This window comes from Plutella xylostella, chromosome 18 (genome assembly GCF_932276165.1).
Source record: "Plutella xylostella chromosome 18, ilPluXylo3.1, whole genome shotgun sequence".
NCBI classification, from domain to species: Eukaryota; Metazoa; Arthropoda; class Insecta; order Lepidoptera; family Plutellidae; genus Plutella; species Plutella xylostella.
In genome coordinates this window covers 4,945,361-4,972,873 of record NC_063998.1, presented here as the reverse complement: position 1 = coordinate 4,972,873, position 27,513 = coordinate 4,945,361, and the positions used below count along the sequence as shown (strand labels likewise).

At 42.0% G+C, this 27,513-nt stretch overlaps 3 protein-coding genes across 4 annotated transcripts; 2 read left to right on the top strand and 1 right to left on the bottom strand.

The window, feature by feature from the left end:
- Positions 1–517: 517 nt before the first annotated feature.
- Positions 518–3,501, bottom strand: LOC105391016 (collagenase). Of its 2 annotated transcripts, XM_011562420.3 has the most exons (6): positions 2,643–3,499; positions 2,301–2,568; positions 2,132–2,224; positions 1,832–2,025; positions 1,388–1,528; positions 974–1,132 (listed from the first exon to the last, which is right to left on the bottom strand). In XM_011562420.3, the coding sequence occupies exons 1-5, from the start codon at positions 2,859–2,861 to the stop codon at positions 1,424–1,426; spliced, it is 879 nt and encodes a 292-aa protein (XP_011560722.3). In that variant the 5' UTR covers positions 2,862–3,499; the 3' UTR covers positions 974–1,132; positions 1,388–1,423. The 2 variants fall into 2 exon arrangements, with proteins under 2 accessions (XP_037969889.2, XP_011560722.3); XM_038113961.2 differs by lacking the exon at positions 1,388–1,528 and having other exon boundaries at positions 518–1,132; positions 2,643–3,501.
- A 7,331-nt stretch (positions 3,502–10,832) lies between these two features.
- Positions 10,833–26,934, top strand: LOC105391007 (transmembrane protease serine 9). Its single transcript, XM_048627499.1, has 15 exons — positions 10,833–11,068; positions 11,376–11,640; positions 12,178–12,273; positions 12,878–13,080; positions 13,425–13,525; positions 14,557–14,791; positions 15,079–15,343; positions 15,537–15,632; positions 15,878–16,071; positions 16,631–16,731; positions 17,306–17,531; positions 21,469–21,739; positions 21,868–21,963; positions 22,215–22,408; positions 26,601–26,934. Exons 1-15 carry the CDS (start codon positions 10,877–10,879, stop codon positions 26,703–26,705), a joined length of 2,640 nt encoding a protein of 879 aa, XP_048483456.1. The 5' UTR covers positions 10,833–10,876; the 3' UTR covers positions 26,706–26,934.
- On the top strand, positions 14,561–16,791 carry LOC105391015 (collagenase). The gene is made up of 5 exons (XM_048627198.1): positions 14,561–14,791; positions 15,079–15,343; positions 15,537–15,632; positions 15,878–16,071; positions 16,631–16,791. The coding sequence occupies exons 1-5, from the start codon at positions 14,597–14,599 to the stop codon at positions 16,733–16,735; spliced, it is 855 nt and encodes a 284-aa protein (XP_048483155.1). The 5' UTR covers positions 14,561–14,596; the 3' UTR covers positions 16,736–16,791.
- Positions 26,935–27,513: the final 579 nt, after the last annotated feature.

The window sequence follows — 27,513 nt, the reverse complement described above, 5'->3', positions numbered from 1 at the left end:
ACCGTTTCAAAAAGAATTACTAGTTGTTTTTAGATATATTTTCTACGACAGCGATGATTATATAAGATAATTGAGATTATCTTTAATTGTATTTTTCACTGTTTGTAATATATTTAGGTACGGTAATTATTTCTCACCGTAGGTAAATCCCCTTTTAATTTGGAGCGCCGCACTTAATAAAATGGATACAAGGACTAAAAAAATATATTATAGTCTCAGATGTCCAGACTCGTATTGAAAAAGTGCCCAGCCCAAAAAGGTTTGTGATCTCTGATTTGTCTAAAATTGATAACTGTCAGAATTCCGTAAGATTACTAATTACAGTGTAGGATCATCGACGAATTCCGAAATGTATGAAAAAGTTATGTTTTAACACTTATATCCTATTCATCGATGTGCCAATGATAATTTTCTATACCAAAGGATAACCACATAATTTCATCATTGATTTTTTTTAAACTACCTAATTTTTTAAAAAACAAATTGGTTAGGTTGTTGTAACGTCAACGTAGTAACATGAACATTACTAAGCTATTATTAAATTGAAATAAATTTATTAGAGTTCAAAGATGCAATCTTTCGTAGATCATTGTAGTCTGTTCCCAAACGTAAGTGGGGGTAGGTACAGTGTAGGTACACTCCCTTCACTTCACTGTATATTTTTGTCAGTTCCTGCAATGTTGTATTTTAACAAGCGCCTGCTATTTTCATTTGCAATTCAGAATCAAACCGCTTTTTGTTTTATTCAGGCTGTGGACTTGCGACGACAGGCATTTATACTGTTTTACAGAGTAAAATTTTATCACTGATAGATCCAAAGAATGGTTATTTTTCCGAAATATAACATCTAGCTAATAATAATTTTGAAATAGTTTAAACGACCGTACCACAAAGCGATAGTTAAATGGTTTAACAAACAGCATTTGATTTTTTTTATTACACACAACTGGTCCGTAAGGGTTAGACAAACATTGGCCTGACTTCGGGTCGGTCACGGATAAAGTTCCACCCTGTACAAGTGAAAAGTTTACAGGCGAGCATTAATCCACTTTAGATAGTAAGTGACGCGAGAGTACGCGCTCGGTCGCCGCGTGTGGCACCCGCGAGCAGAGCCGAAAGACACGATGCCGATCTGGAAAGAATAAATACATTATTAAATATATAGGTACTTGATTATGTAGATATTAACAAAATATTGAAGGTTGTGGTGGTAGATCACGGATAATAAGAGATAATTGCGTTTATGTGTAGCGTATCGTATCGTATTATCCCTAAAATAAGAGTTAAGCGGTGGACATAAGCAGCATGGAAGAGCGACAATAATAAAAGGTCTTTACTAAAATATCTACTGATAAATGGCATTGGAATGAAAGGATAATCTTAATACATCAAAACTAATGTATTCGGAATATGGTGCGAAGCACTATAGACGCTCTTTGATCCACGACATGTAGACAGTTACACGAGCGTAAACACTAGGCCGCTTCTTGTGGCAACCACGGTCAGAGCTAAATGAGCTGATGCCAATCTGTAATGTAAATTGGTATCTTTGAATCTGATGACACGATAGTCAAGTAATTAGGCATGACAGGATGTGACGCCTTGACTCGCAAATGCCTTAACTATATAGGTAGGCGGCAGGGTTTGGATTATATAATGCTGATGATTATTTTATGGATCATCTTTTCAGCCAGCATACCCGTAAAAATGCTAGAGCTAGTCAAGGTGACCCCCAAGGGTGCACCGGACGTATAATAGGGAACAGGAAGGTGATCGTGCATCACAGAATGACATGATGATGATGATAGTAAAACCTCAAAGCTTAACTTACCAAGTACCTAGTGCCATTTGCTTCCAACGCGAGGGGTCCGCCGGAGTCCCCAGCACACGTGCCCACCGTCCCCACGCCGCTCGTGCAGATGTTGCTGGACCTCACCACCGTCGGGTAAGTCTCCTTGCAGACTTTGTTGCTGATCACCTGCAGCCATACGAACTTCACCGACTGGTCTTCCGTCCATTCCTCGCCTGGGTGAAACGAGTGATAATTTTGCATGATAGGTACATCGAGGATGATACATTCTGAATAGTTATATATTGACAAAGATTTAGAGGAATAGTACTTCGCTCTTACCCCGTCTCCTAACTCCAAATCCTGATGCAACGGCTTTCGACCCGGCAAAGTCTTGACTAAAACCAAAAGGTAATGCAATGCTCCTTATTTGATCTGAAACAATATTTTATTTTAGTATCAATCTATCTATCCTTTTACTACTTCCAGATATTCTGGACCTCATGCTTACCATTAAAATCCACCCAAGGAATAACAATAATGGCCACGTCATTCTGCACCCTGCTGGGTTTCCATTTGGGATGCATGGTGACGTTCTTGGTGACAACCCTGGTGCCTCCATGGAACAGTTGTGTGGAGCCGAGGATGACCTCGAGCCTCTTGGCTCTCCTGTCTCCGTCCCACCAGCAGTGCGCTGCCGTCACCAGCCGGGTGTTAGACAACAAACTAGCACCGCACATGGATGTCCTATCCTCTTCTGTTGTTATTAGTAAACCAGCCTGACAAATATAATCTACACAATATAAAAATAAACATTTAAAATTTCACGATAAACGCAACTAAATTTACTTACTTGATAGGGGAATGATCCAGCTTTAGCTAGGGTTCCACCAACTATTTTAGAAGGGTGCTTATTTATTTCTTCCTCAGCAATTTTAATTAACGCAGCTTCAGGGATACCAATTCTTTCGTGGTATTTAAATGAAGATATGTCATATTGTTCTAAATCTTCTGTTCCATCTTGAGCTGAAATGGCTGTTACTAACAATGAGGTAATAATGAGACTCTTCATTGTGCCTATTTACTCAGAGTTATGAAACTTATTTCATAAAAGTCGTTTTTATTTAAATGTTTACATGTTGCAACTACCAACATTAATTTGAATGAAAATAATGATAGTGAAGTTAACGTTATAATTATCCATACTGTAATAATACGCGAAATGAACGCGAAAGTCTGTCTGTTCATCTTTCCCTACATGACAATAATGGACCCACACGAGGGTCTCTTAATGTATCTGAAATGATTGTTTTGAATGAAGTGTTGTGAGGCTGATGAGGAGATAAGCCGCTTCTTATTCTGATCCATGAACTACCAGAGCTAAGGCAAAGTGAAGCTCTCGGGCAAAACCTAGTCATCAATTTAGTAATCTACTTCAAAGATGCATACGGGTATTCACTTATGTATCGAATAATAATTTAATATTCAAGTAAACAGACCTTATGTATGTCATGGTCAGATCTTAGAATTTTATAGATTAGTAGATGTTGTGTTTGTCCATTTTATGTAATAGTAATAGGGGCATAGAACAACGCGGACTCGGGTGTACCCTCATGAATGGGGGAGTCCGAGAGAATGTCTGAGCTAGGCAGTTTGCTGTTACAGCATGTCTGCGTATGCATTGTGGACATTATGAATCTGTTTACAGCATCTAAAGCCTCTCGTTTAAATAGTGTTAGGTTTTAGGCTATTTCACACTTTGTTTTTCATTTAAGCATCTGTATTTGTTCACAAAATAAAGCTAACAGCAATATCGCACGGCGAAGAGTTTGCTATATAAAGGCTGAACGATTGGCTGGCAGGTCACTTTGTTTGGAGCACGCAACGAGAACAGACGTCTGAGTTCTGGTCAAAGTATTTGAATAATAACGGTTTACCTATACTTGTGCGTTTTACTGGTTTCACGGTAGCAGTGTCCTGGGATTTTCTTATACTTCAGAAGTGGTAAGTACACACGTTTATTTTATTATGTTTTTACACTTTTTGCAAAATACAGTTCTATTAGTTTTGACAATTCAATATACCGAAATTAAACACGTGGTTGAGCAAAGCTGAGAAAGGTCCATTCTTTGAAGTTAATAGACAGTTTATTTGACATTTGACAGTTTTTATGACATATTATATGGTTTATGACGAAAGGGATTGTAAAAGGTGGACAAAAATTTCATTATTTTTGAGCTACGACGCACCGTTTTCGAGATACCCGCACTTTTGTTAAATATTTGACATTTGACAGTTTTTATGACAGATTCTATGGCAACGATTGCTATATGGTGGGTTGCAAAAGGGGGGCAAAAATTTCATTATTTTTGAGCTACGACGCACCGTTTTCGAGATACCCACACTTTTGCTAATTTGCGTGATTAACCTATTTTTTTTACTCAATATCGTTTGTTTTTCTTTGTTTCGAGTGCCGAATACGATGCCTGAAGGCGACGATGCTTCGCGGAGGCGCCTAACAACGCCTGACCGAAGAGAAGCGGGTCCCAGCCGGGAGTCCCAGAGGCGCAGTCGCAGCCGCACCCGTCGGGCAAGCCAAGACTACCGAAGTCGCAGCCGGCTGCGTACCCCTGAGCTGAGGCGACTGCAAGAGCTGGAGTTGCAGCGCGAACGAGTACGCACACTCGAGGATGAGCTGCGTCGAGAGCGCAGTCACCGCCGAGATAGCGTGACGCAAAGAGAGTCACGCAGCCGTCACCGATGTGAGGAAGTGCGTCATCGTGAGCGTGATGCAGGGCATGTCAACAGCGTCCGCGAGAGAAGCAACCTCCGCGAGCGTGAACCGGAGATCCAACGCTCCCGAGAAGATCAGCGCGACGAGCATCGCACACCAAGACTGAAGGGCTGCGGCAGGTCAGATAGTCCAACGTTTACCTCTAAGGACCTTATGTCCATTATTAATTCATTCAGGCAATCCCAGCCATTGACCGTGCCGACTTCATCACATTCAAATAATATCAATCACCAAAATATCCTTCCTGATTTTGACCCTTCGTCAAAGGGTCAAAGAATCGATATTTGGATTAAAAAAGTAAATGAGTGTGCCACTGTCTATGGCTGGGATGAGAAAACGACCATACATTTCTCAATGCAGAAGCTCCAAGGATTGGCTAAGTTGTGGTATGAAAGCCTCAATTCTATACTATTCAGCTGGGCCGAATGGCAACAAAAATTACTTAACGCTTTCCCGTTTGAGCAGAATTATGGCCAATCCCTGGAGGACATGCTTAAGAGAAGAAGTAAATTCAATGAACCCCTAGAGATTTATTACTACGAAAAGTTGGCCTTGTTAAATCGGTGTGATATTGAAGGCAAGCGCGCTGTGGAATGTATTATCCACGGGTTAAATGATAAAACTATGCGATCTAGTGCTAACGCTCTATGTTGTACTCAACCTGATCAACTTCTTCACTTTCTGATGACAAACAAGGAGACTCCTGCGCCACAAAATTTTGATCGTTCTAATTTTAAATCCAAAAATGTCGAATCGTTCACTAATAACCAAACAAATCAAAGACAATATAGGAGCGCACCTTATTCAAATCGAGAACTTTTCTGCTTTAATTGTAAAGAAAAAGGGCACCCATATTTAAAGTGTCCAAAACCCTTGAATATGTGCACCAAGTGCCGCCGGATCGGCCATAACGTAGATACTTGTACATACAAGCAGGAGAGTGACGGTAAAGGTAATGCTCCTAAAACCATGCGTATAATGACATCCGAATCTAATTCCAAATTTGTTAAGGAGAGCCTGATTAATGAAGTACCGACAAAAGCCTTCGTAGATTTTGGAAGTGAGGTTTCACTTATCCAGAATACTACCGCAAAGTCTTTAGGGCTTGTCTGTGATCAACCGCCAACTCCATTAAAGGGTTTTGGCAATACCGTTGTCAGCTCTTTTGGCGGTGTAAAAGTGACTGTGGGCGTTGATGGCGTAAATGCGGATATAATATGTCACGTTGTGGAAGATAAATTTCTGGACTGTCCCTTACTAATTGGACAAACGTTCACCGAGCAACCCCATATACTTGTCATAAAGAGCGCCGACAATCTTAAATTCTATTGCGTTAACAATGACTTACCATTTGCACGGTGTGAAGATTTAGATAGCCCTGACGTGAGCATTTCAAGTATATCAACAACTAAGATATACGGACCCGCTATGGTTAAAGCATCTGCCAGCACCACCATTGACGGTCACATACTGTTAAGTGGCAGGGTAGTGGGAAAACCCAATCATGAGTTCGCCCTTACTGGTGGAGTATACCAGGTTAAGCTAGGGCAGTTGTATGTTCATCTCACTCCCTTAACTGAGTCCTGTGTCATTGGCGAAGGCGATGTATTGAGTAGAGGAACGAGAATTCAAGTTGTTAAACGAATTTGCTCGGATCCTACAGATTTGACGGGGCATGAAGGGTCTACCATAGACTCCAGTAAGGTACATGTAGGTGACGGGGTTGATGGTAACCAAAAGCAACGGCTTCTTGAGTTGTTGACGAAATACAAGCATTGTTTTGCAGAGTCCCTGAAAGATTTGGGCTGTACAAGTCTAACCGAAATGAATATAGAGTTAAATAGCAAGCGCCCCGTTGTCTACCGCCCATATAGGCTATCGCACCAGGAGCGAGATCAAGTTAGGACAATGGTGGCTGACATGCTTGACGCGGGGATTGTCCGAGAGTCAGTCTCAGAGTACGCCAGTCCTATAATTTTGGTACGTAAAAAGGACGGAAAACAGAGACTTTGTGTAGACTACCGGCTTTTGAATTCTGTAACCGTTAAAGAACGTTACCCTATGCCAGTGATCGAGGATGAGCTTGCACGACTCTCAGGACAAGCCTACTTTATAACTCTTGATCTGGCATCGGGATATTACCAAGTCCCTATTGCTGAAGAGTCAAAGCCTCTTACATCGTTCGTCACTCCGGACGGTCAATATGAGTTCAACCGTATGCTGTTCGGATTGGCAAACGCACCGGCCGTGTTCCAGCGGTTAATGAACAAAGTGCTCGGATCCTCCAGGTTCACCGAGGCGACTGCTTACATAGACGATGTCCTCATATACGGGAAAAGCGTTGAGGAGTGCCTGGAAAGATTGGAGAATGTCTTGAAATTAATAGAGCGGGCAAATCTCACTCTAAATCTAGCCAAGTGCGATTTTCTCCAAAGCCAAATAAATTATTTAGGCTATGAAATTAGTGTCGCTGGTGTTCGCCCTGGAGACAAAAAGATTGAGTCCGTTGTGAATTTCCCTCGCCCTACTAACCCACATTCAGTGCGTAAATTTTTAGGATTGGTCGGATATTTTAGAAAATTTATTAGAAATTTTGCTGCGTTGTCTTTTCCACTAAACAAACTTTTAAAGAAAGATGTTGATTGGTCATGGACGGATGAGCAAGAGACATCGTTCATGACACTGAAGGACCAGCTAGTTGGTCGGCCAATATTGGCAATATATGATCCCGAAGCCGAGACTGAGTTGCACACCGACGCCAGCAAAGTTGGCGTTGGTGGTATACTGATGCAACGACGTAATGGTGACGATACATTTCGACCCGTCGCCTATTACAGCCGACAAACATCGCCTGAAGAAAAGAACTTCCACGCGTATGAACTTGAGACTCTCGCCGTGGTGAGTTCTCTGAAGAAATTCAGAGTGTATCTCCTCGGCAAGAGTTTCAAAGTTGTAACGGACTGTAGCGCGCTGCGCTCAACGTTTTCCAAACGTGACCTGATACCACGGATTGCACGATGGTGGTTACTCCTCCAGGAATATCAGTGCACGATAGAATATCGGGCCGGTGCCAAAATGTCCCATGTGGACGCTCTGTCACGAAATCCTGCTGTTGACGATTCCACCACTGATGCGGTTAGCGACACGTACCCCAGCGTAATGACCATTAGTGGCGATGACTGGCTACAAACATTACAATTGGGAGATTCGGAACTGAGCCGAATCCGTGACATTCTAAGCCATGATATGGATGCAGAAGGTCTCAAGTATATAAGAGACAATTATCTTATTAAAGATGATAAATTATACAGATACTTGAATGGTGACAAAAATAATATACGCTGGGTTGTACCAAAGGGTGCAAGGTGGCAGATTTGTCGCATGAATCATGACGAAATTGGACATTTTAGCGTGGAGAAAACCCTAGAACGCATAAAAAAGACATACTGGTTTGCAAAAATGTCCAAGTTCGTCAAAAAGTACGTTCAAGCTTGTCTTGAGTGCGCTTACTCTAAGAAATGTAGTACTAACGAAGGTCTTTTGCACTCAATTAACAAAGTGAAAGTACCATTCAATACCTTACATATCGACCACCTTGGACCCTTCGTACGCTCAAAGAGAGGAAACTGTTATTTGTTGGTCATAGTAGACTCGTTTACAAAGTTCACCTTCATTAAGCCAGTCCGAAATACAAAAAGCCAAACGACAATAAGAGTACTGGATGACATATTTTATACTTTCCGGAATCCTGATAGAATTATCAGTGACCGCGGTACAAGTTTCACTTCGTACACCTTCAAGCACTTTTGCTCGGAGAAGGGTATACGACATGTCCTAAACGCGGTCGCCTGTCCACGGGCTAACGGACAGGTGGAGAGATATAACCGTACAATTTTAAGCTCTTTAACGGCGCAAAACCTAAATTTTGATGAAAAAGACTGGGATGATAAAGTAGGCAGGGTGCAATGGGGTATTAATAATACTTGCCACAAAGCTACGGGGAGGACGCCGGCTGAAGTCATGTTTGGGCCACAAATGAATTCAGAAATAAGACCGATACTTAATGAAGTTGTTCGTGAGGCTCAGGAAGACGAAAATTTAACGACTATTCGTGAAAACGTTAAGGATAAAATTGACGATGACCAACACAAACAAAAACAAAGGTATGACAAAAACCGGTGCCCTGCTCGCATTTACAGCGAAGGAGAGCTCGTGAAGATTACTAGAACTTCGTTCAGTAATGATGGAAAGAGCAAAAAGCTCATTCCATCATACATAGGGCCGTTTAGGGTAGTGTCAGCGTTAGGTAACGACCGGTATAGGGTTGCTGCTATACCCGGCTTAAACAGCACCAAAAACAAGCGCAAGACTACAGTAGCCTCCGATCGAATGATGCCCTGGGTACATGTGGCTGCTTTGAATGTCAATGAGAGTGGCGAGGAAAGTGATCAGGATGATAACTTAAGTGATAAGTAAATGATTTTTATATGTAGTAACCTAGTAGAAATAACCACGATAAGATAGGAGAAATAAGATTGATTGTAAATGTAGTATGTAACAGATGATTTACTTATTCTTTATACTAATGTACTGATGTTTTTATTAGACTAATCTATATATACTTCACTCAGATTACCTACTTACAATAACTTAAACGATAATTTGTGATTTTGATTCTTGGCTAAATATTGATTATTGTAGGCAAGTGAGAAGGAGGGTTCACTGCCTGCAGTCGTTGATATGTGTGAAATCTTGTGAGAAGGAGGGTTCACAAGATTGTTTTGTTGTTACCCGTGAGAAGGAGGGTTCATGGGTGACAGCAGGACGATTTTTGGTAGTTCGGTTGATTCATGATGAGTATTGTGTAGTAATCCTGTGAGAAGGAGGGTTCACGGGATATGTTTTGACTGTTACCTGTGAGAAGGAAGGTTCATAGGTATCAGCAAAACAGGCTCACTGACTGTGGTGAATCGATTGATTTATTATATGATAATTTTAATCTTGTGAGAAGGAGGGTTCACAAGATTGTTTCGTTGTTGCCTGTGAGAAGGAGGGTTCGCAGGCATCAGCGGAGCAAATGATTGAATTGTGATATACCTATATTGTATTTAATGTATTAATGGTGTTATAATCTTGTAAGAGTGAAGTTTTTATAATGTAGAGGAGTTAAAGAGGTTTAATAGAGGTTTTTCTATATTTTGTTAGTAATTTAAAGAAACAATTTATTTTTATTGTTTTACTCTCTTCTATTATTTTATTGAGATTGGAAGTTACCATAAGTTTGTGTTTTTTTTTTTACATACAATTTTGTTAGTCTTGTTGCGTGCATCCAACTAATTGAGTGACCGAATGTTAGGTTGACAAGGCCTGTCAGCATGCTTGGGGACAAGCATGTCGTCAGGATGGTCGAATGTTAGGTTTTAGGCTATTTCACACTTTGTTTTTCATTTAAGCATCTGTATTTGTTCACAAAATAAAGCTAACAGCAATATCGCACGGCGAAGAGTTTGCTATATAAAGGCTGAACGATTGGCTGGCAGGTCACTTTGTTTGGAGCACGCAACGAGAACAGACGTCTGAGTTCTGGTCAAAGTATTTGAATAATAACGGTTTACCTATACTTGTGCGTTTTACTGGTTTCACGGTAGCAGTGTCCTGGGATTTTCTTATAATAGTATACTTATTTCATATGTTTCTTGATCTAAAACCAGTTTTAATGTGTTATACTTATATCGTTTTGCATATCTGTTGCATAGTTATCTGTAAATGCAATCAGTATTAAAAATGTACGCAATATTATCATGATCACAGTTACTAATAGCAAATATACAGTACTAAATCGGTGGATTGACTCACCGAACCTACATTCCTATACAAAAAAGGGTATCGATCATTATGGGGTTTTCTCGACTGCAAATTCCTTCATCTACAATTTACCTACCATTTAAATGGATACCCACCAACTTAGAAATCACCCTGTATACTTCAGAATAATGGTTTATTATTAGTAATAGTAACAAAACATTACTGCCAGTCATGATGAATTTGTAAATTGATAAGAAATTCACAAATTTACATATTTAAGTACCTATCTATAAAAGGCATGAAACGGCCTAAAGGTGGAAACCTCCACTAATTGCTTAGGTATACACAGACATTTAATCTTTCATTGGAACGATAGCTACAGACTACAGATCAATATCAAAATGATTTTCAGACTGATTTGAGATTACGGTTTGTATAAATTAGACAGCAAGGATGTGCTGACCACAAAGGCGCTCTCGGTTGTCAATATGAAGGTCTTGGTTGGTATCCTGGTGCTCTGCGCGGTGGCGGCGGCTCGTCAGATCGACGACCAGGTGGTGTTCAACTACCACGAGAGGGTGGGCTTCGGCCGGGCGGCGCGCATCCAGGCCGCTGAGGAGAGCGCCGCGGTCAGGGTGGTCGGAGGAGACTCCGCCGCACTTGGGGAGTTCCCCTATCATGTAAGTAAACGTTGATTTATTTCTTTATTTTTCAACTCCCAGTGTTTGTTTTCTGTACTTACTCTCTGTTATTCTAATCTTGAGTTTAGTAATTTATTATTAGTAATGCCTGTCTCAGCTTAAATCTTCTATTTAGGTAGGTACTTCTGATTGAGTGTCGTCTCTACCTTATTATTTCTGATCGCATCCAGCGGCTTGGCTTCGGACAGGCTCTTACCTTGCCATTATATTAGGCTAGCGACAATAGGCACAGCATTTTCTTTCCAGTATGTAATTTACAAGTGTGGAAATTCAATGTGTATTCCAGGCTGGTCTGGTGATCTCCATCGGCGGTCGCTTCTCCGTGTGCGGCGCGGCTCTGGTCTCCAGCACCCGTCTGCTGACCGCGGCCCACTGCTGGTTCGACGGTCGCAACACCGCCGACTCCTTCGAGGTGGTGCTCGGCTCCGTCCAGCTCTTCCACGGAGGCTTGAGGATCAAGACCAGCGACGTGGAGACGCACGCTGACTTCAACCCGTGGCAGTTCCGCAACGACATCGCTATCATCCGCATCCCCGCTGTCACCTTTGATGGTAAGGACCTATTTTTGTATGAATACTATGAATCAGATAATGGTTACGGTAATCAAACTACAGTCACGGGCAATGAAAAGTATCAACTGAGAAAGGCACAAAATTACTTCTAAACAGAAAAGGCTAGCTTAATGACGCTTTCTACAACATTGAAGTACATTTAACAGAGCATCAGGATATTACCAACTATAACAATAATATTTTGTTCCAATTTTAAATTAAATCGTTTAAAAAATTGGGGTCATTTGGTGTCGGTATTTTGTGAGTGGATCTATTTCATTGCCCGGAAGTGTAAAATCAAAACCGGATAGTTTATCGCTGTATAATGACTAATAATCAGTACTAAATATTTTGTTGATAAGAAAATAGATAGTAGATAGCTGTATATATGAAAATAGTTACCTAGATATTTTTAAGTACCTAGGTAGTACATAACCTACATGTTAAATGATTATTTACTTTTGCTAATCTCTTTCAAATGCTTAATTATGATATTTACAAGTTTAGATATGATAATATTGCTTTCTGTTTTTTCAGAGAACGTAAAGCCTATTATTCTTCCCAATGGGCTGCCCAATACCTCATTCACCGGATTTACGTCACTCATCTCCGGTTTTGGAAGGACTAAGGATGGTAAGTATCGGAACAATTAAATCATAAGGGGTATGAGGGTTCTATTCTAACTAACATGCAATCGATACGTTTAATCCAACGAGATACAATCAAGATAAAATAATAAATAAATAAATAAATAAGTATGTAAATATGTGGTTACATCTCACACACGGTCATCCGACCCCAAGCTAGGCGGAACCTGTGTTATGGGTGTCGGACAACTGATATATCTACACAAATACATAGATAGATAGATACTAAATATAAATATCAAGAACCAAGACCCGAGTACAAATTTTAATATCTGTCTCTAAACAAATATTTGCCCCAGCCGGGAATCGAACCCGGGACTTTCGGCATAGCAGTCAGGGTTATATACTAACCACTACGCCATTCAGCCGTCTAACACAGGATGCGCTACGTAAATTAGTTTTTGTTATAAAGTGCAAAATCTACAGGTGTTTGTGAACATTTCTGAGTATAGTGCGCTTTCTTCGGCATATTATAAGTTAGCGCTAGTACGTAGCGCATTAGAGCTGCCCGTATCATTAAATGTGCCGAACCATAATCCAATGACTCAGCGCTCTTTCCGTATCTCAGTTACAACAAGTTCACATTCCAGGTGCGTCCATCACGACCGACGCGTTCCTCAGCTACGCGCAGGTCTCCGTGACCTCCAACGAGAGCTGCCGCCGCGCCTTCCCGCTATACGTGACCCCCAGCAACATCTGCATCAGCGGCGCCGGCGCCACCAGCACCTGCGGCGGAGACTCCGGCGGACCCCTCACTATTGACTACTTTGGCCAGAAGGACAAGCGCGTTTTGGTAAGCTTTTGTTAACATTGTAGGCGCCGTCGGCCAGATTGCCAGTTCCGAGTTCTGGGACCCACAGTTTCTCAGTAACTGGAAAGCAGAATTCGGAACAAAGATCACTTGCGGTGTGGTGTGAGACAGTAAAATTCAAAATCATCTGCCTTAAAAGTGACCTGTCAATGGAGCATCATACATAACGTAATAGTAATCATTTTGCAAGAAATACTAAACTATCACTCGAAGCGAAAGGCGAGCGCTTGAGAATTCGCTACCTGGGGTCCAGTAAGACTATAGAGAGAGAGACAATATCGGTACCTACTTATATATATATTTATCGTAATTTTATTTAATTACAGATCGGTATCGCTTCATTCTTCTCCTCGGAGGGCTGCGAGCTGAACCGCCCCGCCGCCTTCGTCCGCATCACCTCCTACCTCTCATGGATCAATGAGCGTTTGTAAACAAAGGAAACAAATATTCACATTGAAGAGAATATAATAAATATGATATATGCATGAATTAAAACGTTTTTCTTACTTTACATCATCTCAAACTCAGTCTTTCGCAGTCCTCTGCATCTCTTTAAATGCGTACCTACGCTCTCTCCTCGACCCTCCTCGTACAAACATTACCGGCTTCATTCCTAGGCCAGCATTGGTGTACCTAGTGCTAGGTAAATTATAATTGTATTTGTGTATTTTATACTATGGGCCATTGATGCCTGAAATAAATGGATATTATTATTATTATTATTATAATAGTCAACTTGAGATGTGGTTTACTTCTGGTTAGAAATTTTGGTAATATTTATTTCTTTAATAATCGAGAGTATAGCTCCATCTATAGCACCCTCACTATCGATCGATTTCACACCACACTTCATAGTTAGTTGAAATTGCTTAAAATTGCTACCCGTTCAGAATGAAACTCATGGATTGCTCTACAACTATATGCACTATAAATATCGTAAATTGGAAATTACTTATTTTAGGAAACCTATAGAACAGCAGACGTTTATGATTTGTTTGTTGTTTGCTTGCTTTATTGTGTTACTGCTAGACGCTACTTCACTATTGTCATCAGTATTATTGAGTAAACAATTATAAATTTCCAAATCAAAACATATTTTGAAAATAATAATTAAGAACTGTCCACTGTATATCAAGTTTAAAACCACAATCGCAATAACACGATTCTACGCACTTAGCACGGTATGGTATATTCTGCATCAAAATGTTTGTAAACGTAGCGTAGCTATCAGTAACGTAAAACACAATAATAAAAAGATTATCTTAAGGAGCTTATTGGTGACGAAGATGAATGTGACAAAATTACCAACACTTTATTAGTTTCAATGAACTAATTGACTTCTACTTGGATTACATTTTGATCCATTCATCATTCATTAGAAAGATAAAGGAGCTGATCTTATCTCTACGTGTCAGGTTTTTTTTAAGAATGTGATTATGGGTTGTATAAATTAGGCAGTACGTTTCGTTTCATCTCAAACGGACAAACCGTGGTAAATATGAAGGTCTTGGTTGGAATTTTGTTGCTCGCTGCGGTGGCGGCCGCCCGCCTGGTCTCTGAGGACCTGACTGCCTTCAACTACCACGAGAAGATTGGTTTCGCCAAAGCCGCTAGCATCCTCGCGGCCGAGCAGAGCATCTCCACCAGGATTGTCGGAGGAAGCGCCGCCAAGCCCGGAGACTTCAAGTACCAGGTATGTGTTTGTTTTAGTAATATGCTCTTAGACTTCGATTAAACGACACTGTAACATGAATGTGAAGTGTAATAAGATGCAGACCAGGAGAAAGACCGCCCTTTTGCTTTTTAATCTCGCAAAACAGACATAAACAATTAAACACGAATCCGCTTCACTGAAGTCATCTAAGTATTGCAATTATTGCGAAGCAGAACAAGGATGACTGATGAGTTCTACGCCTTCACGCAACACGTACAATATAACCCGACAGCTGTCTAAGTGTCTAACACACGCGTATTTTCCAGGCTGGTCTGGTCATCAGCATCGGGCAGGCGCGTTCCGTATGCGGAGGAGTCTTGCTGTCCGCCACTCGCGTTCTGACCGCGGCCCACTGCTGGTTCGACGGCCGCAACCAGGCCCAGGCCTTCGAGGTGGTGCTCGGCTCCACCCTGCTCTTCACCGGGGGCCAGCGCGTGCACACCACCGACGTGCAGACCCACGAGAACTGGAACCCCATCTTTGTTCGCAATGACGTCGCCATCGCCCGTATTAGCGCAGTCACCCTGGACGGTAAGTTGATAACGCAGGTTTTGAGAGACTCGTTTGATTTATTTGGCTTTCACGTGGCGCATAAATCACTTAAATATTAAGCAATAAAGTAATGGAAACCCATTACAGTATATATTTGCAGAATCAGACCAAAAAATCTAAGCAGCCGTGTTCTTTTTATCATTTTATTAAATAGATGACGTTATGTTTTCAGACAACGTGCAGCCCATTGCTCTGCCCGTAGGCTTGACCGACAACAACTTCGTGGGCTACAAGGCTGTTGCCTCTGGTTTCGGAAGGACCAAGGACGGTGAGTGTCTGCTTAGCTAATGATAATCAATAATGATATAATAATTATCCCACCGCACTATAACTTCAATCAAGAGATGTTTTTAAATATGTAAAACGTAACCATTGAAGTAATATTACTGGCGTACTACGTTTTAAATTGTTTTACAAAGACCTATGCAGCTAAACTTTTAAATATTCTATGTAGTTTTTTGTCATTCATTGTTGCTGATGTTGATATTAAGCGCATTTTGTTCGTATTCTCAGGTGCCGGTATTGAGCCCACCCAGTTCCTCAGCTACGCGTGGCTGGAGGTGATCGCCAACGACGTCTGCAGACGCAGCTTCCCCATCAACGTGTTCTCCTCCACCATCTGCATCAGCGGGGTTAACGCCACCAGCACCTGCAACGGAGACTCCGGCGGTCCCCTCGCCGTCGAGATCGACAACAAGCGTGTCTTGGTGAGAATGTTTTTATTTAATGTGTTAATCCTGAAACAGTGATACGGCTTGCGACCTGTCACTTGAGTGAAATTTTACAGTGAAAAGCGGGGTTACTCGCATACTAGTTACGTCTGACTACCCTTTCAGGGATTACAGTCGTGAGCATAATAATATTTAATGTAATGTAGATGATGGGGCACTTACAAGCAAGCAGCAAAAGGAAACAACTGACAGAATTACGCCAATCGCTGCTTCTTGTTATTTCTAAAAGTCGCAATGTTGACGAGATGTGTGACCCATTTAGGATTGTGTTACTATTTTTATTTTTAGCTTGTCCCTTAAGGTGTTTGACTCAGACCAGGGGACCATCCTAAACAATTTTTGTTCTACGACTTTCGGAAATGCGCGTTTAAAGTTTCAAGACTAACAAAGTTTCTACGGAAAAGCAATTAAAATATTTATTCAATAAAATAAAAATAGAACAAAAGTGGTTCCAAATGGCCCTCTGAGTCACCCCTTACGGCTTATTTACCCCTCTTATGCAATCACCTGTATAACATTTGTCATATCTCCTCAGATCGGCATCACCTCATTCGGCTCAGCTCAGGGCTGCGAAAACGACTCCCCCGCCGCCTTCGCACGCATCACCTCCTTCCTGCCTTGGATCCAAGCTCGCCTGTAATTTATACCAATGTGATATGTTATCTAATAATAAAGAACAGTATTTATTAAACACAACTTAGTAGTTTCATTTTAGTCTGTTTCATAGGCATTAAGGGCTTTGTTGAGGACTTTGTTGAAATGGAAACTGAAATCTTATGTTAAAGATGTTAAATAAAATTTGTCTGAAAGATATACCTAGTTTTGGGACATAAGCGTCCTTTAAAAAGTCTGGCTAAACTACACTATACGACTATACGTTGGCCTATAACCCTCGAAGGAAATAAGCATATTTTACTAATTGGCTTGTATCTCGAAAACAGTATGAGATTTAAAAAAACTTTTAAAACTATACTCTTTGGGCCACCCGGTATAATTTAGACAAATTTATATGCTTGCTTATTTTTGAAGGTGGATGATTTGAACCTACACCGATATAATAAGTCAAGTATACATACATACCGCTAAGAACATGTTATCGTTTAGAATAAATCAAATGATTAATTATATAATTATTAGATATTCGAAATAGCAAATAAGATAACAGTTGATATAAAAGTGGTGTATGTTTCATACTGACTGGGTTTTTGTGATCAGTGGAGATAGAAATGAAGTTGATATTTGGATTGGTCCTTTTAGCGGCGGCCGCTTCGGCCAGGGTACCGTTGAGGATTGTTGAGGACGTTGAGGAGACGTCCGCTTTCAACTACCACGAGAAGTTTGGTATCGCGGAGGCGGCGCGCATCCAGGCCGCCGAGCGGGAGGCCACCAGGATCGTCGGAGGCAGCACGTCCAGCCTCGGGCAGTTCCCTTACCAGGTTAATAATCAATTAAATGGATGGATGGACGCTTATAACATATATTATTTAGTCACCTATGCAATGGCTGACTGTGCCATGTGTTGCTTAACTTCAATGATCAGTTACGATCACTTACGGACGCTGCGCACAATATTACGGAAGCTTCAAAATTCATCACGCACACGAAATTCTATGACCAAAACCTAATCTGCAGGCCGGCCTTGTGATCACTCTGATCGATGGAAGGACTTCAGTGTGCGGCGGCAGCTTGCTATCCAACACGCGTGTGCTGACAGCGGCCCACTGCTGGTTCGACGGCGGCAATCAGGCCAGGAGCTTCCAGGTGGTGCTGGGATCTATCCGCCTGTTCTCTGGCGGCACCCGTATTGACACCAGCAACGTGGAGATGCACGGCAGTTGGAACCCGTTCAGCACCAGGAATGACATCGCCATAGTCAGATTGGGCAGATCCGTGTCTTACAACAGTATGTTTTTGTTTCAGTGACTTTGCGTCTTAGATTCTGCTTTTTCCTTTGACCATTGTAGTAATTCTAGCTTGTTTCGTTAGATTATAATATAGTTTGCAATGTAGATAATATTCCTTTTTGTAATTTTCAGACCACATCAGAAACATTGCTCTGCCCGTTGGCCTCGCAAGTCAGAGCTTCGCGGGACAATCTGCTATCGCTTCCGGATTCGGTGCTATCAGGGACAGTAAGTCAATATTATTTTGAGAAAGACGATTTCGGTAGGTACGATAAATTGTGTAACCAAGCAGGACAATACACAAGCTGTCTCAACTAAGATGATGTGAACGATGGTGTACCTCACATCATGCATGCACCTTTACGGGGGTGAAGCTCAACACCTCTACCAGCGGTGCAGTAGCGACTTTGTTTGACAATATCTACTTTCACTAAACCACATATATATCGATTCTCCTGCTTCCAGACGTCGGCATCTCCAACGACCAAGTGCTGAGTCACGTGCGCCTCAACGTGATCTCCAATGCGGAGTGCCGGCGCTTCTACCCCAACTGGGTGTTCGACACCACGGTGTGCACCAGCGGCGTGGGCGCAGTGGGCACGTGCGGCGGAGACTCGGGCGGCCCGCTCGCCGTCGACCACAACCACCAGAGAGTCCTCGTGAGTACAGTTTTGTGTAGTCGTTTGATACATGTACGGAAGATCATTACGGTCTCGTGACCTTCCTTTTAAACTGCGACTTTTCACGTAAAAACTGCAGAAAAGATATTGTTGAATTTTGGTAAACTGTAGGAAGCTGACACCCTAGATTAACATTACGTTACGTTCATCCCGAATTTCCCAAGTGAAACCCTTTAAGATTAAGGGAGGCCATTTATTTCACAAATCTGCATCTCCAAACCTTTGCGTGGGTATACTATACTATTCAGATACTTTGAAATGACATAAACTTTACTAATGCTCATTCGTAAAACTAACTGCTGACGGCGCGTTTGTTCCACAGATCGGAGTGACGTCATTCGGCTCGGGCTACGGCTGCCAGGCCAACGAGCCCGCCGCTTTCAGCCGCGTCACGTCCTACCTGTCCTGGATCCAGGCTAGATTGTAAATAGCACTAAACACCAACTCAAAGTCGTCCCAAGGTGTCTTTACAACTACACTATCTATCTGCGGCCGCAAGTTAAAGTAAATACCTCTAAATACTTTCAACCGACTCGAAGCTAAACGTCACGTTTCGGAAAACTCGTCCCAAGGTGTCCCTACAACTACACCTACAACACAAGCGGGCAACATCTGCAGTCGCACGTTCAAGATCAAGTTCGACTTCGCAAGCCAGGAACTGACAAGGTGTCGCCGTCGACGGTCACTTCGTGGAGGCCATCATCATCCGCTCTAAATAAAAGAAACGATTGAATTGCCATCATACACTCACGGGCAAAGAAAAGTTCCAGAAAAGGCAAGCTTAATGACGCCTTCTGCAAAATTTAAGCACATTTAACAGAGCATCAGGATATTACTAAAAAAACCGTAATATTCGGTTCAAATTTTAAATGAAATGTTTGAAAAAATTGGGGTCGTGTGCAGTTGGCATTTTGTGAGTAGAACTTTTTCATTGCCCATGAGTGTATTTTGTCGTAAATATATAAAGTTAGCAATTAAATTTGCCTGAATCTTATTGATTAAATAATGTTATGAGTCATATTTGTATTTTCCCCTTTTACTAGACCAATAATCACTTGTTGGAATGACTGGCCCACTTAGGGAGGGAGTTTAGAACTAAAATAATAAATAGGCACATTTGAGTGTGGTAGATACAGGAACTATATTTTACACCAGAAATAACAGAATCATCAGAGAATCACCGTTAGGTCTTTTTTCTTACCTAGATTATCGTTTAGCCAGACTTTTTAAGGATGCTTATGTCATAAAACTATTTCTTACATACAAATTTCATTTGACAACAACTTTGGATCACTTCAGTGGGGATATAGATACCTACACGTGAACAGCTTCAGAAATATCTCACCCCCTGTCTCACTCCTCGATGCAGTTGGATAGGTATTTTCTTGTGGTCCTGTACGTGGATAGTCATAGTAGCGGCATTGCACAGACACCTCAACACCTCGCCAAATCGACTGGCACTGTAGCCAGTCGATTTGGCATCTCTGCAAGGATTCCAAAACTGCGCAGGTCTCGATGGAGTCGAAGGCTTTTTCAGTGTCCACAAAGGCTAGACACAGAGGCTGAATATACTCTTTTGTATCCTTAATGTGTGGGTTTATTTTACTAAAGCCTTTTCGAACCCCAGCCTGCTCTGGGGGCTGAAACTCGTCGAACTTTTGGGCGAGACGGTTAGTGATAACCTTTGAGAACAGCTTGTATACATGGCTTAAAAGCGAGATCGGTATATAGTTCTTCAGAAGGGTTTCGTCACCCTCCTTAAAGAACAATACCACGACGCTCTCCGACCATGCCTCCGGTATAGTGCCATTGTGAAGAACCGAATTGAAGAGCCTCTGGAGCTGTTTGAGGATTGCAATAACTCCAGCTTTCAGAAACTCTGTAGTAATTCCGTCTTCACCCGGAGCCTTGTTGTTTTTAAGCTGCTCAAGTGCTTTCCTAATCTCGCCTATGTCAACGTCAGGGATGTCGTCTGTGTAGTGGCATGTTAGTGGCGCTCTGGAATTGATGAGCTGAGCCACAGAGTTCTTCACGTGTTGTGAAGCATAAAGTTGTCCGTAAAAACCTTTGATTTCGGCAAGAACTTCGGCTTAAAGCTTCTTTAAACGCTTGTTGAGTGCCCATAGTTCTGAAGAAATGTCGTCTGCTTATGGCAATTTGCGTCTCTTCTGCCTCATAAGCTGGAGTATTTTGCTTGAAAGTTTGCACTTCTTGCCTTTACTTCTCATGATAAAGCATTTGCCCTCTCGGGTTTCCCCATGATCCTACACCGAAATAATAACACAGATAGGTATGTTAAGGACATGTTATCATTTAAAATAAATCTAATGATTAATTATATAATTATTAGATATTCGAAATAGCAAATAAGATAACAGTTGATATAAAAGTGGTGTATGTTTCATACTGACTGGGTTTTTGTGAACAGTGGAGATAGAAATGAAGTTGATATTTGGATTGGTCCTTTTAGCAGCGGCCGCTTCGGCTAGGGTACCGTTGAGGATTGAGGACGTTGAGGAGACGTCCGCGTTCAACTACCACGAGAAGTTTGGTATCGCGGAGGCGGCGCGCATCCAGGCCGCCGAGCGGGAGGCCACCAGGATCGTCGGAGGCAGCACGTCCAGCCTCGGGCAGTTCCCTTACCAGGTTAATAATCAATTAAATGGACGGATGGATGCTAACAACATATAATATTTATTAGCTTATATGTGTTGATTAACTTCAATGATCACGGAAGCTTCAAAATTCATCACGCTCACGAAATCCCTTGACAAAAACCTTATCTGCAGGCCGGCATTGTGATAACGCTGATCGATGGAAGGACTTCAGCGTGCGGCGGTAGTTTGCTATCCAACACGCGCGTGCTGACAGCGGCCCACTGCTGGTTCGACGGTGGCAGCCTGGCCAGGAGCTTCCAGGTGGTACTGGGATCCATCCGCCTGTTCTATGGCGGCATTCGCATCGTCACCAGCAACGTGGAGATGCACGGCAGCTGGAACCCGCTCAGCACCAGGAATGACATCGCCATGGTCAGACTGGGCAGATCCGTGTCTTACAACAGTAAGTTTTTGGTTCAGTGACGTCATAGATTCTGCTTTTTCCTTTGACCATTGTAGTAATTCTAGCTTGTTTCGTTAGATTATAATATAGTTTGCAATGTAGATAATATTCCTTTATGTAATTTTCAGACAACATTAGAAACATTGCTCTGCCCGTTGGCCTCGCAAGTCAGAGCTTCGCGGGACAATCTGCTGTCGCTTCCGGATTCGGTGCTATCAGGGACGGTAAGTCAATATAATTTTGAGAAAGACGGTTTCAGTAGGTACCTACGATAAATTCTGTAACCAAGCAGGACAATATACACAAGCTATTTCAACTAAGAGGGGCACATCATGCCCTGCACGCTCTTACATCTTTACGGGGGTGGAGCTCAAAAACCTCTACCAGCGGTGCAGTTGCATTTGCAGCTTTGTTAGTTTGTTTGACAATATCTACTTTCACTAAACCACGAATAACTCGATTCTCCTGCTCCCAGGCGTTGGCATCGCCAACGACCAAGTGCTGAGTCACGTGCGCCTCAACGTGATCTCCAACGTGGAGTGTCAGCGGTTCTACCCCAACTATGTGGGCGACACCACGGTGTGCACCAGCGGCGCCGGCGCGGTGGGCCCCTGCGGCGGAGACTCCGGCGGCCCGCTCGCCGTCGACCACAACAACCAAAGAGTCCTCGTGAGTACAGCTTTGTGTAGACGTGTGATACTGGTGCGGAAGATCATTACGGTCTCGTGACCTTCCTTTTAAACTGCGACCTTTCACGTAAAAATAGCAGATTTTTGTTGTTGTTGAATTTTGGTAAACTGTAGGAAGCTGACACCCTAGATTAACATTATGTTACTTTCATCCCGATTTTCTCAAGTGAAAACTTTTAAGACTAAGGGAGGCCATTTATTTCACAAATCTGCATCTTTAAACCTTTGCGTGGGTATACTATTCAGATACTTTGACATGACATAAACTTTACTAATGCTCATTCGTAAAACTAACTGCTGACGGTGCGTTTGTTCCACAGATCGGAGTGACGTCATTCGGCTCGGGCTACGGCTGCCAGGCCAACGAGCCCGCCGCTTTCAGCCGCGTCACGTCCTACCTGTCCTGGATCCAGGCTAGATTGTAAATAGCACTAAACACCAACTCAAAGTCGTCCCAAGGTGTCCCTACAACTACACTATCTATCTGCAGCCGCAAGTTCAAGATCAAGTTCGACATGCCAGGAACTGTCAAGGTGTCACCTCAGACGGACAAGTCGTTGAGGCCATCATAATCGGCTCTAAATAAACGAAAAGATTGAGTTACCATATTTTTTTCTCGTTAGTAAATAAATAGCTTGATTCTTTGATTTTTCTGTTTAAATAATGTTATGAGTCATATCTGTGTTTTCCCCTTTTACTAGACCAATGTGGTCGGAAGTGAATGGTCCACTTAGGGAGGGAGTTTAGATCTAAAATAATAAATGGGCACATTTTAGTGAGGTAGTTACAGGAACTATATTTCAAACTATTATACGTACATTATCGTTTAGCCAGACTTTTTAAGGATGCTTATGTACTAAAACTATTTCATCCATACAAATTTAATTTGCCAACTTTTAAAATATTTTCAGTGAGATGTAGATACCTGGTGAACAGTTTCGGAGACATCACATCCCCCAGTCTCGTTCCTCGGTGAAATGGGTAGGTCTTGTCTTGTGGTCCTGTACTTGGATAGTCATAGTAGCGGTATTGTACACCTCAACACTTCGATATAGCGCCAGTCGATTTGGCATCTCTGCAAGGATTCCAAAACTGCGCAGGTCTCGATGGAGTCGAAGGCTTTTTCATAGTCCACAACTGCTAGACACAGGCTGATTATATTCTTCGGTCTTCTGTATAATTTGCCTTACTGTGTGGATGTGGTCTATTGTACTAAAGCCTTTTCGAACAGCAGGGTGGCCGGGGGGATGAAACTCGTGGAACTGTTGGGAAAGACATGTTGGAACAGCTTGTATATGTTGCAGGCATCTGGTTGAATCTCCTTTTTGGTTGAATCACTAGGTCGTTCACTGAATTGTATGGCTAAAGGACAACTTGTCAAGTCATTGAATGTAACGTTCGACGTCTTGATGTCGTTGAATGGGATACAGCCGACTTTGTAATGTCTGGTTAGGTTGACAATGACCAGACAAGAATCAACAAAAAGACTATGTTACAAAGGTCTTATCTCACAAATTAACTAAACAATAAAAATCAACGTACCTTGATATTGTTGTTCATAAATTATCCAATTTCGCCTCAAATTTTTTTTTAAACTAGCCGGCGGCGGCGTAATAATAGGTAAATCCATGTTGTCACAATCACACAACACATGTCAATTTAAAGCTAATTTATTTGCATAAAATATCAATACAGGTTTCTTTCTGTGCCAGCTGTTAGACGCCATATTTGTTTTGGTGACTACTACCGCCGCAGTGGGTAAACATTAAACTTAATTCATCACCTGACTGGTTTTAAGTCCGCTAACTAGTTGGACGTTTTGTGACGCTTGTTCAATCAACGTTCGGCCTAGTCATACAACTGAATAGCGTCATTCAGTGAACGAGCTAGTTATTCAACCAAAAATCGAATCGGCTTTGTAGTTTTCTTTGGAAGCTGGTGTTGCCAGCTTCAATTTGGTGCAGAGTGGGAAGAATGGTCGACTTCATCAGACGTCTTCTCACCAGCTTGAAAATTATATTCAGAGTGCCTCGGAGAAGTCGATGATCACTCCCAGTTTTAAACCGATTGATACATCTCTGAATATGTGCCGCTTGCCAGTCATAATTAAGTGAAAATGAAAAATGAAAAAATGTTTATTTAACCAAAAAAAAAATTACACAGGTTATCTTAATAAATGTTATGGATATAAAACAGTTTTAAATTATTTGGACCAGATTAAAAAAACTATGGTAGCACACTAGGCTAAGCCTGTGCCGTGAGTAACCAGTAGGCAAACTGTATCATTTGAGAACAGGTGGCTTGTTGTCAACATTTTGAGTAAGATTAGGGTGAAAGTAGTATATTTGCTTAGCATTTAAGATACAAATCATACGGTTCATTAAATTTTTCATCCTACCATCGGGACTTGCTCCCGTCCACTTCCTCTGGGGCTGTTTCTCAAATAAAGAATTTATCAAGTACAGCCCCTCTCTTTCTAGGAAGTCAACAAGCATTTGCCCTCTCGGGTTTCCCCATGTACCTACACCGACATAATAACACAGATAGGTATGCTAAGAACATGTTATCATTTAAAATAAATCTGATGATTAATTACGACTAATTATTAGATATTTGAAATAGCAAAAAAGATAACATTTGATATAAAAGTGGTAAGTTACATACTGATTGACTTTTATGAAAACAGTGTGGATAGAAATGAAGTTGATTTTTGGATTTGTCCTTTTAGTGGCGGCCGCTTCGGCCAAGGTGCCGTTGAGGATTGTTGAGGACGTTGAGGAGTCATCCGCGTTCAACTACCACGAGAAATTTGGTGTCGCGGAGGCGGCGCGCATCCAGGCCGCCGAGCGGGAGGCCACCAGGATCGTCGGAGGCAGCACGTCCAGCCTCGGGCAGTTCCCTTACCAGGTTAATAATACATTTATTAGGAAGATAGACGGTGACATAATATATGATACATGTAATTATCATAAAAATATTGTGTAGCGGCTTTGAAATAATTTTGTACTATTGGAATACTACGAAATTAATAAACCAAAACATTATCTGCAGGCGGGTCTCGTGATCACGCTGACCAATGGAAAGACTTCAGTGTGCGGCGGCAGCTTGATATCCAACACTCGCGTTCTGACCGCGGCCCACTGCTGGTTCGACGGCAGCAGCCAGGCCAGGACCTTCCAGGTGGTGCTGGGCTCTATCCGCCTGTTCTCTGGAGGCACCCGTATCGACACCAGCAACGTGGAGATGCATGGTAGCTGGGAGCCATGGAGCACCAGGAACGACATCGCCATTGTCAGACTGGGGAGATCCGTGTCTTACAACAGTAAGTTTTGGTTCACTGAATTTGCTTCTTAGATTGTGCTTTTTCCATTGACCAGTGTAGAAATTTATTATTTTCTTAAGTATAGCTACTTTCGTGAGATATATACCTAATAATGGTTCTTAATGTAATATTATTTTTTGTAATTTTCAGACAACATCAGAAACATTGCTCTGCCCGTTGGCCTCACAAGTCAGAGCTTCGCGGGACAATCTGCTATCGCCTCTGGATTCGGTCGTATCAGGGACAGTAAGTCAATATTATAATTATTTTGTGAAAGTCCTTCAGTTGGTAGTGTTGGTACGATAACTAGGTATTTGTGTAACCCAGCAGGAGAATATACTCGAGCTGTCTCAACTATGATGATGTGAACGATGGTGTACCTCACATCAGGCCCTGCACGCTCATACATCTTTACTGTGAAGGAGCTCAAAACATCTACCAGGGGTGCAGTTACAGTAGCGACTTTGTTAGTTAAGTTAGTTTGTTAGACGATATCTACTTTTACCAAACCACAAATAACTCGATACTTCTGGTTCCAGACACCGCCATCTCCAACGACCAAGTGCTGAGTCACGTGCGTCTCAACGTGATCTCCAACGCGGATTGTCGGCGCTTCTACCCCAACTGGGTGTTCGACACCACGGTGTGCACCAGCGGCGTCGGCGCGGTGGGCACGTGCGGCGGGGACTCCGGCGGCCCGCTCGCCGTCGACCACAACAACCAGAGAGTCCTGGTGAGTCCAACTTACTTACTTACTCTATTGGCTCCGAAACCCATGACCTAAACTTTACTAACGCACGTTATTAAAACTAACTGATGATGTAATGATGACGGTGCTTTTGTTCCACAGATCGGAGTGACGTCATTCGGCTCGGGCTCCGGCTGCCAGGCCAACCAGCCCGCCGCCTTCAGCCGCGTCACCTCCTACGTGTCCTGGATCCAGGCTAGATTGTAAATACCTCAAGAAACTCGAAGCCTAACGCCACGCTCGGAAATCTCGTCCCAAGGTGTCCTACAACTACACTTTACAACACAAGCGGGCAACATCTTGTAGCCGCACATTCATGCCAGGAGCCAGGAACTGACAAGGTGTCGCCGTCGACGGACACGTCGTGGATGCCATCACCTCTAAATGAAAGAAACGATTGAATTACCATCATGTTTTCTTGTAAATATACTAAATTGTTATTAATAAAATGTTTTTACTAAATAGGCAAAAACAAAATCAGTAATAAGCAGTTATATATATCACACACACACACACACACGCACACACACATACACACAAATACACACACACATTTCATTATACATTACATATTTCTTATCTTTCAGCTGGCCTTACAACTATACATAAATAATAGAGTACTCACAAGCATAGTTATTTACATGGGTACATATGAGTAAGCATTTGTTTATGCACTGTTATATACGTATACTATATACCATTTATTTCACAGTATAACAGACACATTTATTCTTTCTACCTATATATATTTTTACAACGTATTTAAAGATCAGTTAAAATTAATAAAATGTTATATGCTAATTATGGAGCATGCACTTAGAATAGACCTACTTATAATATATGTATATACGCCACATAGGTACCCTTTAAGAACTGGTTCTGGCAGAATTATCAGCGCTATATATATATATATATATATATATATATATAGCGCGTGCACAGTGATAGCGAAATGGAGATTGGCAACCATAAAATATTGTTTATTTATTTAATGTATAAGCTGTGTACCTACCTA